At 43.2% G+C, this 16,595-nt stretch overlaps 1 protein-coding gene across 1 annotated transcript in view; it reads left to right on the forward strand.

The window, feature by feature from the left end:
* The first annotated feature begins 13,948 nt into the window (after nt 1-13,948).
* Nucleotides 13,949-16,595, forward strand: part of LOC145405872 (adhesion molecule nephrin-like) — a 378,905-nt gene continuing 376,258 nt past the window's right edge. The window contains exons 1-3 of the mRNA XM_080277129.1: nt 13,949-14,087; nt 14,222-14,425; nt 14,934-15,164. Of these exons, the coding sequence (XP_080133255.1) occupies nt 13,949-14,087; nt 14,222-14,425; nt 14,934-15,164 (574 nt within the window). The remainder of the gene's footprint in view (nt 14,088-14,221; nt 14,426-14,933; nt 15,165-16,595) is intronic.

A 16,595-nucleotide genomic window follows, 5' to 3' on the forward strand; every position in this document is an offset into this window, starting at 1 on the left:
CTTCATTACCTTGAACAAATCTTCCAGAGGGTAGTAAGCTTCTGAGCTATAACATTCACCCAAGATTCATCTTTTGGCGAGAGGGGGATTAGTTGCCTGGATCTGGAGAGAATTCATTCAACCCTAGCAGCTTCCTCCATTTCAACTCTCCTCCCCCCCCCCTCTTTCCAGAGTCCTACATCAGAAATTATGATTAGGTAAAAAAAATGAAGAATTTGCAAGAATGTACTAATTTCTCAAGGCTGTGGGAGAAAAAAAAAATAGCTCTGCCACCTTAACCCCTGATTCAGTCTCTATTTTCTCGCAAACTTTGTCCATCACCCCTTATGACCAGTCGGTGCAGCCTGAAGTTTTAATAGGAAGAAACAATACCGAGGCTATTTCTTTTTGGATACGACCAGACTCCAAACATCCCTTTGCTATTACTGAGTTTTGAAAGCAGTTCAGGTACACAGTAAGCAGATCATACTTCAGCACTTAAGAACCACAATAATCGAAAGTGTGTATCACGTTTATAGTATGGGAAAAAAAATGTGCTTCTATAAAGTGCATGAAGATGTAACGACAGTCACAGTGATGAAGATCATAGGAATAAGGTCATTGTAATAAAGAACACACAAAGTCATCCCTGCTGCTCTCTGTCCTGTTTCTTAGCATACATTTAACCCGTCACGTCCCGACCACTTTCGCACCTCTGACACCCCCCCCAGTCCCGACCACTTTTGGAAAAAAAAATTTTTGGCTAAAACTTCCGCATATGTTGAGAAACAAAGGAAAATCACAAAGACAGTGCTTACCCTGGTCCGCAACTGGTCAGAACAGGTGAGGTCCCCTGCCCCAGGTATCATATTCTATCATAGAGGTGTGAGGCACTCACGTTTTCTGTGGTAGGTAATTTTGGGAGAAACAACAAGCAACACTTCTACATTTATTGAATTTGAACTAATAAACAATAAGAATAACAATATAATGAATTTCAATGCCATATATATGAAAAATAAGCATTGTACCTTCGCGCGAGCATAGTGAGTTTCGTCCGATTGGTAAAACGCTATGTGCTAAGTTTCTTGTTTCAGTCAACATATCATTTTTTCTACTTGTATACTACCGTTTCAATGCCATTTTACCATTTTGTACTCTATGTAAATGTTTTCAGCTGTTTTCATTCATTACAATGACATGTAGCATAAGTATAGCGCACATATGCATACTCAGCGCACTCGCTATGACTCGTATTTCAACATACAACATTGTTTTATCACTTTCATAATATTTTCTTCTTTACAGTGAACCTTTCCTCCACCACTATAATCGTTTTCAATTATTTATATTCATTACGAGGGCATTTAGCAAAATGCTAGCGCATAATCTCGTAGCAAGCACACTCTCTAACACTCGTGTTTCCACTTTTACTTTATTTCTTCAATCCCAATATACTTTACCACTTACATTACACCCATTTACACCCTATTCTGCACTATACATATTTACTGACATTATTCTAGTGAGCGTCAGACTATCACATGAAAATACCCTCGAAACGAATGTTTCGACTAACATAATACTCATACACTTACATACTAATATTCCACTTATATTACACACGTGTTCACTTGTAGACTCCTATTTACATATTTACGGGCCTTATTTATTCCACTGAGCGTCTGAATATTGCATCAAAATACCCTCGCAAGGTATGTTTCCACTTAGATAATATTCATACACTTACATAATAATTTTCCACTTATATTACACTCGTTTTCACTTCCATACTACTATTTACAGATCTACGGGCCTTATAATTACACTGAGCGTCTGTTTGTCGCATTTATTTCAGAGTATCAGCGTCCTTTCACATTCACACCTTATCAGAAGTGCAGGAACGTGTGAAACTCACTGAAACATGGGTGAATACACAGACCCACGTCACACTGAACGCACTCATAGCGGGTGTCCTTTCTCTGAGTGGTGGGTCTCACGCGGGAATTGCTGCACACGTGACACCTGCGTTGGGGCCTAGGTCTATTTGCTTGGGGAGGTATGGGAGTGGGGAAATGGCGGGCGGATAATCTCAGGGGAGGGTGGGCACCTGGGGCTGTGTGGGTGTGGTGTTGGGGCCTTTCAATCGTATATCTTGCAACAATCTCTCGTGTCAGCTCCCTCACAAACCCTTCAAAGGTTTCCTGAACTACTGTTGTCATGGCATGAAGGTGGTGGCAATTCAGGGCAGTAATGTCAAGCAGGTGAAAGAATAGTTTTTTGTACCACTTCATCGTGGTCCTGGCACACTCGACAGTGGATATCATGGAGTCTGACTGGTCCACCAGGCACATGTTGATATTATAATCAAGCACACACTCAGGTTTCCATACGTGGCGCCTGTTCTCGCTCCGATAATCTACCGACTCTGTACGGTGCATCAAGGGGCGGTGAACTGTGGACAAGAGGCGGACTTCTCTATTGTGGTTCCACACTGTTGCAAGGATATTGTTTGCTTGGAAGAAGACAACCTCATTCCTGTCAAGTTTCCGCCCCACCTTGACCATGTGATGCCGGTTCACCTTGACGGTCCCACATATCCCCGTGTCATGCCTGTGTAGATATCGAGCGAGAAGAGAGCTAGTGTACCAATTGTCAAGGTAAAGGACGTGACCACGATGAAGATAGTCTTCTATCATTGTCTTTACCACTGCTCCCGACAGACCAATACTCCGATCTTCTATTATGTCTGTCTGTGCACCGGTATACAAGACTATGTCTTGCACATACCCAGTTCTACAGTCACACATAACAAAGATCTTGAACCCAAAACGGTGCCTTTTGCTGGGTACGTACTACCGAAATGAAATATTGCCTCTCCACAACACGAGACTCTCGTCTATGACGAGGTCTCTATAGGGATAAAATGAGGAACAGAATGTCTGCATTAGGTGATCAAAAACCAACCTAATTAACATTTGCAGGATCATCAGCATCATAGAAATGGAGGCGGCTTAGAATTTGCTGAAACCTTCTACGGCTCATTACTTGGCCAAATATTGGTGTAAGCATAATAGGGTCCCTTGTCCAGTATGCAGGCATTCGGTTCTTTCGTACAATACCCATCAAAAGTACCAAGGCCAAAAACAAAAACATTTCTGCAAGGGAGACTGGGTAATCATAGAGGATTGAATGCCTGCTCCTTGTGCCCTGTCTTTCACTCTCACGCTACTGGCTGTTAGCGAACTGGTTTGTTTGATCCTCTATTTCCTCCACAAAAGCCTCACTGAAGAACAGGTGGAAAAAATCTAGCCTGGTTGAATTAGGGTGCATACCGGGAGCAATGCATCCAGCACGCCCCTGCTCAGTGAATGGTGAATGAGGGGAGCAAAATCACTCCCATCCTCCCAATTCCAAGACACTAAATCCTCGTCCCGATCATCCCCATCCTCGCCTTCATCAGGGTGGGGAGGAGATGATGGTGGGGGAGGTTGGGGAGGAGGAGTGCGTAGGGCTTCCCGACTTGTACTCCTCTTCCCTCTGCCTTTACCCTTCCCCTTTCCCTTACCCTTACGGCCTTGGGGAACATCAAGGGGCTGTGGGGAGGAAGCCCGGGAATATTGGGGAGCATAAGACGTGCTGGGGAGTGGCTCCTCCTCACCTCCCTGCTCCATCACCACACCACATGATTCACCACCCACCTTCACTGCCCCAAGTGATAAGCCCCGCCGCCTCACCGCCTCACACCACCACGTGACTCACTCCCGCCACTCTCACTTTCCACACTCCTCCCAACACTTTCCCTTTCACTCTCCACTCCCTCAACGCCACTTCCGCCATCCCCAAACAGAACACTAGGCCCATACTTGTAAGAACGATGTGGTGTGTGCTCTGGGCCGTGATGAGTAATAACCTCACGGCCGTACCACGTGGCAGCATGTCCCACGGCTATGTCCTCGTCCTCGTCCTCGTCCTCGAAATCGGGTTCCACGTCACGTAGGGGCTGGCTAGAGGATCTTGCACATTGTTTTGTGCAGCCTGACCCTCTCCTGCAGCACGATAAGTCACGTAGCTCCGCTTCCTGGGGGATGGGACTTTCTCATCACTGCTGCTGCTTTCCACATCCTCTGGTTGGACATAATCTTTGTTCATCTCCTCATCATCGAGTGGTGAATCACTATCGCCAGTAATGGCATCCAGGGCGGCTTGAATTTCCTCCTCCGAGAGACCTCTATTTGTCATGTCTGAGCAGGACCGTTGCTAACAGGTGCGTGACCGAGCCGCAGGTGAGTGCGGGTCGTGCGGGGCCGCTGAGTGTCCCTGCCTGGTGGCGGGTAGGGGAAGGTCGTGCGAAGCTACGTACCAAAAATCTCGCGCGAATTTTGAAAATTGTGGAAATTATGCAACTTGCAATTGCAAAAGGTACCAGTACGTCGACGGGACTGGCAAATGCAAAATGTTGCAACGTATCCATACGTTGACGGGACGTCTCGGGTTAAGCATTCCATTCTAGAGAAATACATATGCCATAATGATGGTATTTCTATATCCAGGTACACTTATGCAGAATATTTGCTAAGTCACCATGACACTTATTAGTGTTTTCTATATACCGGTATATATATATATATATATATATATATATATATATATATATATATATATATATATATATATAACAGAACAAACAAAGTCATCTCTACTGCTCTCCGTCCTGTTTCTTAGCATACATTTAAGCATTGCATTCTAAAGAAATAAGTATTCCCCGAAAATTGAGTTTATGAATGTGCGTGGATATAGTACGATTGAGGCTAAAAGGGAGGAGATTAGGAGAATGTTTGTGAGAAGAAAATTGGATGTGTTAGCTTAGAGTGTAACGAAAATGAAAGGGAAGGGTCAGTCTATGTTTGGAAATGTGAATATAACATTGTCAGGTGTTGATAGAAGAAGGGCAAGAGAAGGTGTGGCCTTGTTAGTGAGTCCGGAATTATAGCAGTGTGTGATTGAATGGAAGGAAGTGTCATGGAGAATGATGTGGGTGAAAACGAAATTTGAACGTGAGTTGTGGGTCTTTGTGAGTGCATATGGGCCTGGTAGTGAAAGGGATGAAGAAGAGAGGGAGTCTTTCTGGAATGATGTTGATGAGTGTCTGCAGAGTTTTGGAGCGAATGTGAATGTGATAACGATGGGAGATCTGAATGCTAGAGTGGGAAATGTAGCAGATGAAGGTGTAGTTGGTATGCATGGTGTGCCTGGAAGAAATGAAAATGGGGAACGAATGATAGGGATGTGCATTGAGCGAGAGATAGTGATTGGAAAAACGCTGTTTGAGAAGAAAGATATATAAGTATACATGGGTGAGACAGGAGAGTGGAAACATTGTTCATAGAGCATTGATGGACCATGTGGTTGTGTCCAGGAATGTAATAGGAAGATTGTTGGATGTGAGAGTTCTGAGAGGGGAGGGTGGAGGTATGTCTGACCACTACCTGGTGGAGGGAAAGTTAAGAGTAGGTAAGAGATGGGTGAGAGCTGGGAGAGTTAGGTGTGATGGAGGTTTTGAAAGTGAGTGAGTTGGATAAAAGAGAGAAAATGACAGAGTATCAGGAGAAATTGAAAGATGAGTGGAACGCAGTGAAAGATCAGAAAAATGGCAGTGTGAAGGAGGAATGGAAGTTGTTTAAGAGTGCTGTGGTAGGGCATGCAGAAGAGGTGTGTGGTGTGAGATGTGTGGGTGGCGGTGTAAGAAAAGGAAGTGAATGGTGGTGCGAGGAAGTAAGTATGGCTGTGGCTGAGAAGAAACGTGCATATGAAGTGTGGCAGCAGAGGAAGGATGAGGTGTCATATGAGAGGTATAAGGAAAAGAGGAATAGGGCGAGAAAGGCTGTGCGTGATGCTAAAGTGGCAGCAGATGAGAGGTGGGGTAGGCGGCTGACTGAGAATTTTCAACAGAATAAGAAAATGTTCTGGAAGGAGGTGAAAGGGTGCGAAAGAGAGAGTCTGGGAAGGAAGAGCAAGTAAAAGCAGAGGATGCAAGGATGTTAATTGAGACGGATGCAGTAAGGAAGACATGGGTAGAGTATTTTGAAAAATTGTTAAATGCAGAGGAGGAAAGGATGGCTGAGATTGTGGCGGATGGTACGGTACAAGGAATAAATGTGTTGAGAGAGTTGAATGATTGTTTGATCACCAAGGAGGAAGTGGAGGAGGCAGTATAGCAGCTGAAAAAAGGGAAAGCTGCAGGTATGGATGGGTGTGCTGTGGAATGCCTGAAAGGTGGTGGAATGACTCTTGTTGAATGGTTAGTATGATTGTTGAATATGTGCTTTGTGAAAGGTATGGTGCCAGTTAACTGGACAAGTGCTTGTGTGGTCCTGTTGTTTAAAGGCAGGGGTGATAAGTATGAATGTATTACCTTTAGGGGTATAAGTCTGTTGAGTGCTGTAGGTAAGGTGTACGGTAGAATGTTAATAAAGAGAGTTAAAGAGGGTACAAAGGGAGTGATTGGTGATGAGCAGTGTGGCTTTGGGAGAGGGAGGGGATGCATGGATCAGGTGTTTGCTGTGAGACAAGTGTGTGAAAAGTATTTAGCGAAAGGGAAGGATGTGTTTTGGGCATTCATGGATATAGAGAAAGCGTATGGTAGAATTGATATGGAGGCTTTGTGGACTGTTTTAAGATTGTATGGACTTGATGGCAGGTTACGAAAAGGAGTGAAAAGTTTTTATGTAAATAGTAAAGCGTGTGTAAGAGTGGGAAATGCTGTGAGTGATTGGTTTCCTGTGAGAGTGGGGCTACGACAGGGATGTGTGATGTTGCCTTGGTTGTTTAATATTTATATGGATGGTGTTGTAAGGGAGGTGAGTGCAAGAGTTTTAGGTGGAGGTCTGAGTCTGGTGAATGTTGACGGTGGAGTGTGGATCTGAAGCAGCTGCTGTTTGCAGATGATACTGCACTGGTGGCTGATTCAGAGGAGAGATTGAGACAGTTGGTTGAGGAGTTTGGAAGGGTGTGTGAAAGGAGGAAATTGAAAGTAATTGAGAATAAGAGTAAAGTGATGAAGTGTACGAGGTTGGTAGATGGAAGGGGGATGAATATAGTTTTGAATGATGAGTTGCTTGAGGAGGTAGAGAGTTTTAAATATTTAGGGTCACATGTTGCTGTGGACGGAAGAAGAGATGCAGAAGTGAAGTTTAGAATCAATGAAGTAAGAAAGGTGCTGGGAAGGAATGAAGTGTTTAGATGTCGTTCGCTTAGAATGGATGTAAAGAGAAGGCTGTATGAGGGTGTTGTGGTACCGACTGCATTATATGGGGCTGAAAAATGGATTATGCGTGTAGCAGAGAGGAAAAGTTTGAATGTAATGGAGATGAGGTGTCTGAGGAGTATGTGTGGAATGACGCCTATGGATTGAGTGCGAAATGATGAAGTGCAAAGGAGAACTGGAGTTGTTTGGGAGATGGCTGATAGAGTTGAGCAGAGGGTGTTGCGATGGTTCGGACATATGGAGAGAATGGATAATGAGTGATTGGTGAAAAAGATAACTAGATCTGGTGTTAGAGGTGTAAGGCTGAGAGGGAGACCACGAATAGGATGGATGGACAGTGTGAGGAGAGCGTTGGATGTGAGAGGGATGTCTGTTGAGCAAGGAAGAGTGGCTGTGCGTGACAGAAATAAATGGAGAGAAATTGTGAATGAATAAATGATTACGCAGCCCTGAGGGGATATTCTCCAACATTTGGTCTGATCAGCTAATCAGGTAAGGTGCAGGTAAGGGGATGGGTCTATTATGATGTGGCAGGGGTAAACCAGCTCTGCTGTCGGGCCCTGCTGCGGATGTCACTGATTGCACTGCGCAGGTGACCCTTGTGTGGTGTGGTGCGGTGAAGATCTGTCCCTTCTCCCCTTTGGGGCTAAGATGCAAATGAATGTGTTTGAGTGGATGAGTAAATGGGGAGTGTGTTATCCTGTCTCGGCTACTTCCCATTCTTTGGAGGAAGCAGCCTATGTGTATATATATATATATATATATATATATATATATATATATATATATATATATATATATATATATATATATATGTATACATATCATGTCGGTTACAAATACTTTTACTATACGCGATTTTTTTCCAGCTGGTGATCCACTTTCGTTTATGTTTTTTTTTTTTTTTTTTTATGTGTCCGACTCTGGGCAAAGGCTTCAGAGCCTATATCTCGGGGGCAGTAAGCCTATCCCAAGGCCCAGTAGTCCTCCTACACCTCCACATGTCACCACTTCGGCACTAACACCCACCGTCCATATTGAGTACATGCTAGGGCTGTCTCATACAGGACTGGTGTATTGGTATTAGCGGGGGTACTTTTACGACATGTCGGCGGGTCATCTGGTAGATCAGGAAAGTGTGCTTTTATGAAATTCAAATCCTTAAACTGTTCCCTGCCCCAGCCGGGATTCGAACCTGGGTCCATCAGGACTGCAGGCCGCCTCTCTACCGATTCAGCCACCGCCTCCCCCTGCGCACTCCTGCCGCATAATTGGTTCGAGTGAATGTGTCCGAATTCGCCAGTTAATCATAATAAACATTTTAATAATGGTTTCATACTTAAAGTATCATGTTTGCAAATAAAACAATTGTACCTTATATTCCAGTTTTCAAAAATGCAGCTTTGCATTGTCATTGCACTACACAAAAAGACATGAAACGAGTATTTATCTGTGCTTCACGCAAACGGACAATGAATCTGAGGAAGCTGAAATAGAATTGAAACATGTATTTTTGTAACATGTACAGAGTTGTTGCATCACCCTAAATTTTTTTAAAAATAAATGCATTTGGTTATGTAAGTGCATATAAAAGGTATCTTAATACTTAGGCACTTGTTACGTTAGACAACTCTGTACCTTTTACAAGAATACATACTTCAGTTCAAATTCAACTTCCTCAAATTCATACTCTTTTCATGTCTGTTTGTATAGTATAATGACAATGCAAACCAGCATTTATAAGAACTGGATTATAAGGTACAAATGTTTTTTGTAAATATGATACTTCAGGCATGAAACTGAAGTCGTTATTAAAATGTTTATTATGGTTAACCGGCGAATTCGGACACATTCACTGGAACCAATCACACGGCAGGAGTGCGCAGGTGCCACGTTCACGAAAGTGGATCATCCGCTGGAAAAAATTTGAGTATATCTCGACCATCCATGGTCCTATGTTTTTGGCATTGCATCTGTCCCTAAGTGTTGATACATTTTATAAAAATATATTTCTGTCTTTCATTCATACTTTGAAAATAGTTTAAAAGCTACGAAGATTTGTGGAAGTTATGAAACTTGAAAAAGAAAGTAAGGCAGTGTGAAAGGGGAAGTAATAGGGGAGTGAAAGATAGGAATAATAGATTGTTGGTGGAGAAGAGAGAGAAATTGAGGAGATGAAAGGAGCACTTTGAGGATTTGTTGAATGTAGAGAGTGAGAGCAGTGTGAGTATAAGTGGTTGGGGAATGGCTGGAAGAAGAGATGAGAGGAGGGAGGGAGAGATCAGTAGGGCGGAAGTAGTGGAAGCGATGAAGAAGATTAAGCTGGGAAAGGCCCCAGGAATTGATGAAGTGTGTGGTGAAATGCTTAGGTATGGGGGTGAGATTGTTGTGGAGTGTATATGGAAGTTGTGTAGATTGGCTTGGGAAGAGGGAAGGGTTCCAGAGGACTGGAAATCAGGTATAATTGTTTCTCTGTACAAAGGAAAAGGGGAGAGAGAAGTATGTGGTAACCATAGGGGTATTTGCCTTCTTAGTGTGACTGGTAAAATATATGGTAGAATACTCATTGACAGGGTTAGGCATATGACAGAGGAGCTAGTTGGAGAAGAACAAGGGGGATTTAGGAAGGGAAAAGGGTGTGTAGATCAGATATTTGTTCTAAGATGTTTAGTGGAGAAGTATCTAGAGAAGGGAAGGAAAGTGTATGCTGCCTTCATGGACTTGGAGAAAGCTTATAACAGAATAGATAGGCAAGGTATGTGGAAGGTATTAAGAATATATGGAGTGGAGGGGAAATTGTTGAGTGCTGTGAAGAGTATGTACGAGGGAGCTAGGGCTACGGTGCGAGTGGATGGTGAGCTGAGTGAGTTCTTTGATCTCAATGTGGGACTGAAACAGGGTTGTGTGATGTCTCCATGGCTGTTTAATATATATATATATATATATATATATATATATATATAGATGGGGTTGTAAAGGAGGTGCAAGGTAGGGCAGTGGATGTGGGGCTGGCCCTAATGAATGAGGGTGAGATTTGGAAGCTTCCTGTGTTGCTGTTTGCTGATGATACAGTATTGTTGAGTGAAGATGAATGGGAGTTGCAAGGTTTGGTGAATGAATTTGGGACAGTGTGTAGGAGGAGGAAGCTGGAAGTTAATGTAAACAAAAGTAAAGTTATGGTGTTTGAGAGGAATGAAGTCACAGAGTGTGCAGTGAGGTTGGATGGTGAGGATATGGAGAATGTGAGTGCATTCAAGTACTTGGGCAGTGTGATGAGTAAGGATGGAACTTTGGGTGATGAAGTACGTGAAAGGGTACAGCAGGGAAGGAAGGTTGTTGGTACACTGAAAGCAGTGATGAGAAATAGGGAGGTGAGTATGGAAGTTAAGAAGTCACTGCATGATGGTATTGTGATCCCTACCCTGACGTATGGAAGCGAGGCGTGGACCTTGCAAGAGGGGAACAAGTCAAGAGTGAGAGCAGTGGAAATGAGTTACTTGAGAGGAGCATGTGGAGTGACGTGGAGGGACAGTTTGACGAATGAAGAGTGAAAGAACGTTGTGGGTAGATGTGGATGTGGTTGAGAAGATTAGGAGAAATACACTGAGGTGGTTTGGACATGTGGAGAGAATGGAGAATAAAAGACTGACTAGGAGGGTGTATGTGGGTGAGGTGGAGGGAGGGAGAGGGAGGGGTAGACCGAGGATGAGGTGGAGGGATGGAGTTGAGAGGTATATGAGGGAGGGGGGGTGAGTTGGGGGGAGGGTAGTCTAATGGTGGGTGACAGAGTGACTTGGAGGCGTTTTGTCTGCGGCCACCCTTTGCGGGATTAGGGCGTCGGGCTATAGATAGATAGATAGATGAAACTTGAAAACTGTTGCAGTTAAGGAAAGCCTCTGAGTAACCCCAATCTGTTCGAGAAAGCTCTCTTGAATGAAATTTGTTGGAGATAATAATAAGAGGCAGTTAGAGAAAAAAAAAAACACCCGCTTCTTAAAATAACTGATCTGGGACCGAAGATTTGACCCTACCAGCCCAGTCAATCTATGCTCATCGTTGGCCAAACCCCCCCAAAATTGCAATAGTAATGAGACATATACCAATAGTGTGGAAATTTAATGTAGTATAATATATCCGAAATCAACTAAATTCAAATATGTGGAACATATTGTTTTTTACATCTGAGGTAACATTCTTTTTAAAAAATCGCAACAATTTTTTCCCCCAAAATCACATAGGTCGCCATAATAGGCATCTGTTCATTTATGATATACTTCTCAACTTAAAAAATAAAAAAAAGTGATACATTATTCTCGTAACTTCCATAATTTTTTAAAAAGAAATCAGTGTCAAGTTGCATTGACTTTTTGGATTGCAGCTGGTGGTGGGACCATTGGACAAACAAAGATAATAATAACTGTAGCTGGTTATACTAGTACTGTTGTAGTTAATTATCATAGAACAGTTGCAGCTGGGTAACAATGCTGCTGTTACTCCTGCCAAGAGAGCTACCACTCGGGTGTGATGGATTTCTGTGGCTGCTGCAGATTATGCAGCTGTGGACTGTGTCAACATCAAGACCTTTGCTGCTCCATGTGGGGCTGAATCAATCAAGTATGATCCACTGAGCAACATTTCACACAAGGACTTCCATATAAAGGCCATTGATGCACTTTGGGACGTCTCTGCATCTTTGCTCAACACATCCATCTTTGGCGGGAACTATGCAGTCCATATATGTTAGACCCCATACTGGATCAGTGTCTGTTCAGTTTTTCTCCATGACAGACTTGAACTCAGGCAACCTCTCCTGCATAAAGTATACTCCACGTGTTCATACATTTGTGAACACACAGGGTGTTATGATGTCACTGCAGTAGTAACGTTCAACAAGCCCCTTTGGCGAAAGGCTATGACTATAGTGTAAAATGAGCCACAGTTGAGTGAGCTGTGAAGGATTATGCTGCAGTTAGGTGGATTCCATACTCACTTGAGCTTCCTGGGATGTAAAAGAAACAACATGGATGGATCAGGATTGAAGAGTGTTCTTGAACAGGTGTATGCCAGCAACACCGTGTCCCACTTGTTGACTGGTAAAGCATATGAGAGTGAAGTGCATGGCCACATCCTTGTATTGGCAGCATTGAACACAATGCTTACTTCCACAGCACTGGATGTACCACTCCCTCTTGTGGGACATGCCTCTCCCAGTGAGCAGGATACTCCTGGCAGAACTGTTGATCTGAAGAGTGATCTAAAGGATGCAGCTGAACTGTACGATGGCCTGCTGTCTGGTGCTGTCCCAATGACAGAAGTGCAGGATTTCCAGGCGCTCCAGAGTCTCATTGCCAAGATAAAGGAAACCAGTCCCTACTAGACTACCATACGGCAATGCTATGACTGCAGTATATTGACATGGTCAGTATCATGTGCCTTTTCATTCAGTCGGAACGAACAGCTGACTGGAAACTTAATCTCGAGGTTTTTCAGGAAATGCTTTCATACATGGCAGCTACTGGAAATAACCTCTTCACAAAATGTCAGTATTTACTTACAATGCATGCAGCCTATAACCAGAGAGAAGATTTTCAAATATGGACTCCATGTGTTTCAGACAGGTTTTGGGCAAGGTGGTCCACAAATCTGTACACTGAACAGGTTTTTATAAGAAGCCTCAAATCACAGCAGGCCTCACACGAGGACGTGGCATGCATGAGACTCGGTGGCTGTTCTGTCTGTTGTTACGCCCACAATGTGCAGAAATCAACCATGCCATGCAGGAACTCACCTTAGCCCGCAGCGTCCCATTGGTGTATATATACGTCCACACGTTTTGTCACTGTCAGTCCTGTTGACGTATATAAATGCGCATCAATTGCAGGGTCCCTAATTTGCAAAATTTTCAATTATCGTGCGTGATTTTTGGTACGTGTACATGGGACACCTTCCTTTGCAAGGTGCCAAGCAGGCTCAATGCCTTACCCCGCATAACCTCCCTCCCCTCCCGGATGCCATTGGCTCGGCAATTCACCTGTTACCAGTGACCTGGACAGTAAATGCATGTCGTGCCATGGTATGAAATTCAGGGCCAGAGTGATTCCCCAATCGATGACAGTGTGGAGGACAAAGTTTCCGTAGCATTAGAGGAAGAAACAGTCAGAAATGATGATCAGGTAATGTCGCCAACAAAGGTTAGGTATGTTGATGTGTTTGGTGAGTGAAACAATGCATATATTGCCTATATTACTGTGTGAAAAGCAATATACACTCGTACTACATATAAATTCATACCAAATAAATAAATAAATACCATTTACGAGTGGTGAGGAATAATTACCCTACCATGGAACTCGTTTTCTTTGGAGCCAGCCTGATAGAAAACCCAGTAAGGTAAGGGATACTTCTACCTGTATCAAGTATTTTAATCCTCAGGTAAGCGATTTCTCTATGAATTTTCGATGTTTCTCACCAAAAGCAGAGATTTGAGCCCCCCAAAAATATATATATATAAAATTCGTCGGGATTGGGGGAGTCAGTGGTGGAAAGTCGGTTGGGATGGGGCGGGTTAGTAAACTTCAGCACAAGTGACCAGCACAAGGTTTGTTAAGAATGGGACATGAGTGACACAAGGAAGCTTCTCTCCTTCCTGTGTACCAGGTACCCCTTTGTACATGACCCCAACTGATCTGCACTGACTCTGGCATGTGTGCAAACTCTGATGTCACTGCAGACACAGAGAAGTGTGTTGTTGAGAAAATCATCAGTAGCATGATAGGGAAACATGTCCAGGATCATGTGTTCAAGAAGACAGAGGAGATACTGTTGTTACCATGGCCAAGAAGTCTGTAGTGCACATTGGTTCCTCTTCTGTTGATGTTGACCCACGGCTGCCCTTTCAATGACAAATTGCTGCAGGCATCAACAGTGATGAACTGGAGCATGAGTTTCAGCATGAACTCTGCACTTACCCACTAGCTCTATTCCAGAATGGGCAATTCCAGTTGGAGGCCAACAAAGTTTGTCTGGCCAGTGCATTGTGGAATCTCATGCCAAATGCAGGTCAAGATCTTCCAAATGCAGTTAAGTATGTACTTGATGGTGATGCACTTCTTCACAAATTACCATGGAAATTGGTCCACATGGCCAAACCTATATGGGCATATACCAAAATTACATCAGGTATGTGAAGAACAAATATGGACAGGTGGCCATTGTCTTTGATGGGTACACATCTTTGCAACAATGAAAGACGACATTCATTCGAGGCAGCAAGAGGGCGAGCCAGGCCCAGAAGTACGTTTCACCAGTGACATAATTTGTACTTCCCAAAAGGATAAGTTCTCATCCAACAGTGCCAACAAGCAGAAACTTATATATCTTCTGGGTGCTCGAACATGCTAGTAACCATGTGTTCCATGCTTCGTCAGACACTGATGTGTGCTAATCATCCAGACTGCAATTCAAATGGCACAAGACCATGGCACAGTTGTTGTCAGAGAAAATACTGATCTGCTTGTACTCTTGTGCAGTTTGGCACACAACACAAATCACAAGCTATTCCTTAGGCCTGAGCAGAAGACAAACGTCCTCAAACAACCACATCGTTGGGACATTCAACTGCTGCAGGAGGCTGGGGGGAAGCATGTTGATGATACCCTTATTTCTGTGCGTGCCATCCTGGTCTGAGATATCACATCGCATTTGTATGGCATCGCCAAGCCAAGCACCCTGAAGAAGACCCAGCCTAGTGACCACTCTCATCAGCAAGCTGCTATATTCTACAGTTCCAATGCCACACTACATGATAATGTGACAGCTGGAGAACATGCACTTGCTTTCTCTATTGTGACAAACCTGGAGAGACTTGTAACAGCTTCAGACTGCAGATCTCCCATCAAAGGGTGTCCTACAGCACAAAGTGTGTGCATCCCAGAATTCTGCCACCTTCCTCAGCTGCAGTCAAATACCATAGTCTACAAGTATATCTCTAAGAGCAGCAGTGGCTAGGGGTAACTCTTCCCGCTGAAGACTGGGGATGGTTAATTCGGGATAGACAGATGGTACCTATGACCACGGACATACATTGGAGCAATGAGAGAGCTCAACAATCAAGATCTGCAATCAGTCTTTGGCCTTACTATATCTCCTAGTTCTGTGACCTTGATCTTTCTATTGTTCTCAAACTTGAAATACTTCATCCTGGCATGACTAAAGACCTCATGTGCAAAGATTGGTGCAAACTGGATCAAAAGTGTTTGAAGTTGACCAAGGCATACGACCTTGACATTCAACCTGTTTTTCTCAAAACTGAATTATTATGTCGGGTTCTAACCCCAAATTGTTCCACCAAGTTTAAACCGAACTGAATAAAAAAATTGTTATTGAGTTAGAGGGGCGATATTTTGACTTTCTCCTGTGACCTTAAATTATGATTTTTCTCAAATTTCAACCGCTTCACCCATTGCTCACCCTCTAACCATCTACCAAGATTCGTTTAAATAGAATAAATGTAAAAGTTAAGCAAGACCTAATCTGTTACTTTTGACAATTTGTGGGCGATTATTGCAATGCTTTCGACCCAATGGGAAATGCAACCCCTCTGTTAAAACACCAGCATGTTTGCTTTTCTAGTAAATGTCTAAAAGAGGAAGAAGGGGTAAGAATATGGAGAAATCGGATTTTTTGTCCTTTCAGTTATTCATTGCTTGTTATCGTCACATTTAGTAACGTTAACAGTGTTTTAAGTAAAGAAAAGCATAATGATTAATGGACATGCCTATTAAGATTTAATGCCTCTATATTTGGGCTTTAGGAAGGAATATGTTAAATAGACTTACTAGTGCATCAGAGCCATCCATACACAGACTGTCTGCCGGCGCTGATGTTGACATGTCTGCTGATTCACCCTGGCGTAATAAAAATGATACTACAGTAACATTGCTAGTACAACAAGAACAACAACAACAAGAACAACAACAACAACAACAACTCCTCCTCCTCCTCCCCCTCCTCCTCCTCCTACTACTACTACTACTACTACTACTTATTTATTATTATTATTATTATTATTATTATTATATGTGTGTGTGGCTAAGATTGAAAGTTATTAGGCCTATACAAATATGGGTGATTGTGTGTGTGTATGCGCCAAAGCAAGATCATGCAAGCAGAGTGAGAGAAGAGCTCTGGACAAATGTGGAAGTGTGCATGGGAAAGTTTGGAAGGAATGAGAGAGTGTTTTTGATTGGTGATATGAATGGTAAAGTAGGGAATGTGAAGGTGGATGGAATAGTTGGTGATTTGGGTGTGCCTGCTGAGATAGATGAGAATGGCAGTGCATTAATGGACC

Source organism: Coenobita brevimanus, chromosome 68, assembly GCF_032717465.1.
Source record: "Coenobita brevimanus isolate Jiangsu-jjx chromosome 68, ASM3271746v2, whole genome shotgun sequence".
Lineage (NCBI taxonomy): Eukaryota > Metazoa > Arthropoda > Malacostraca > Decapoda > Coenobitidae > Coenobita > Coenobita brevimanus.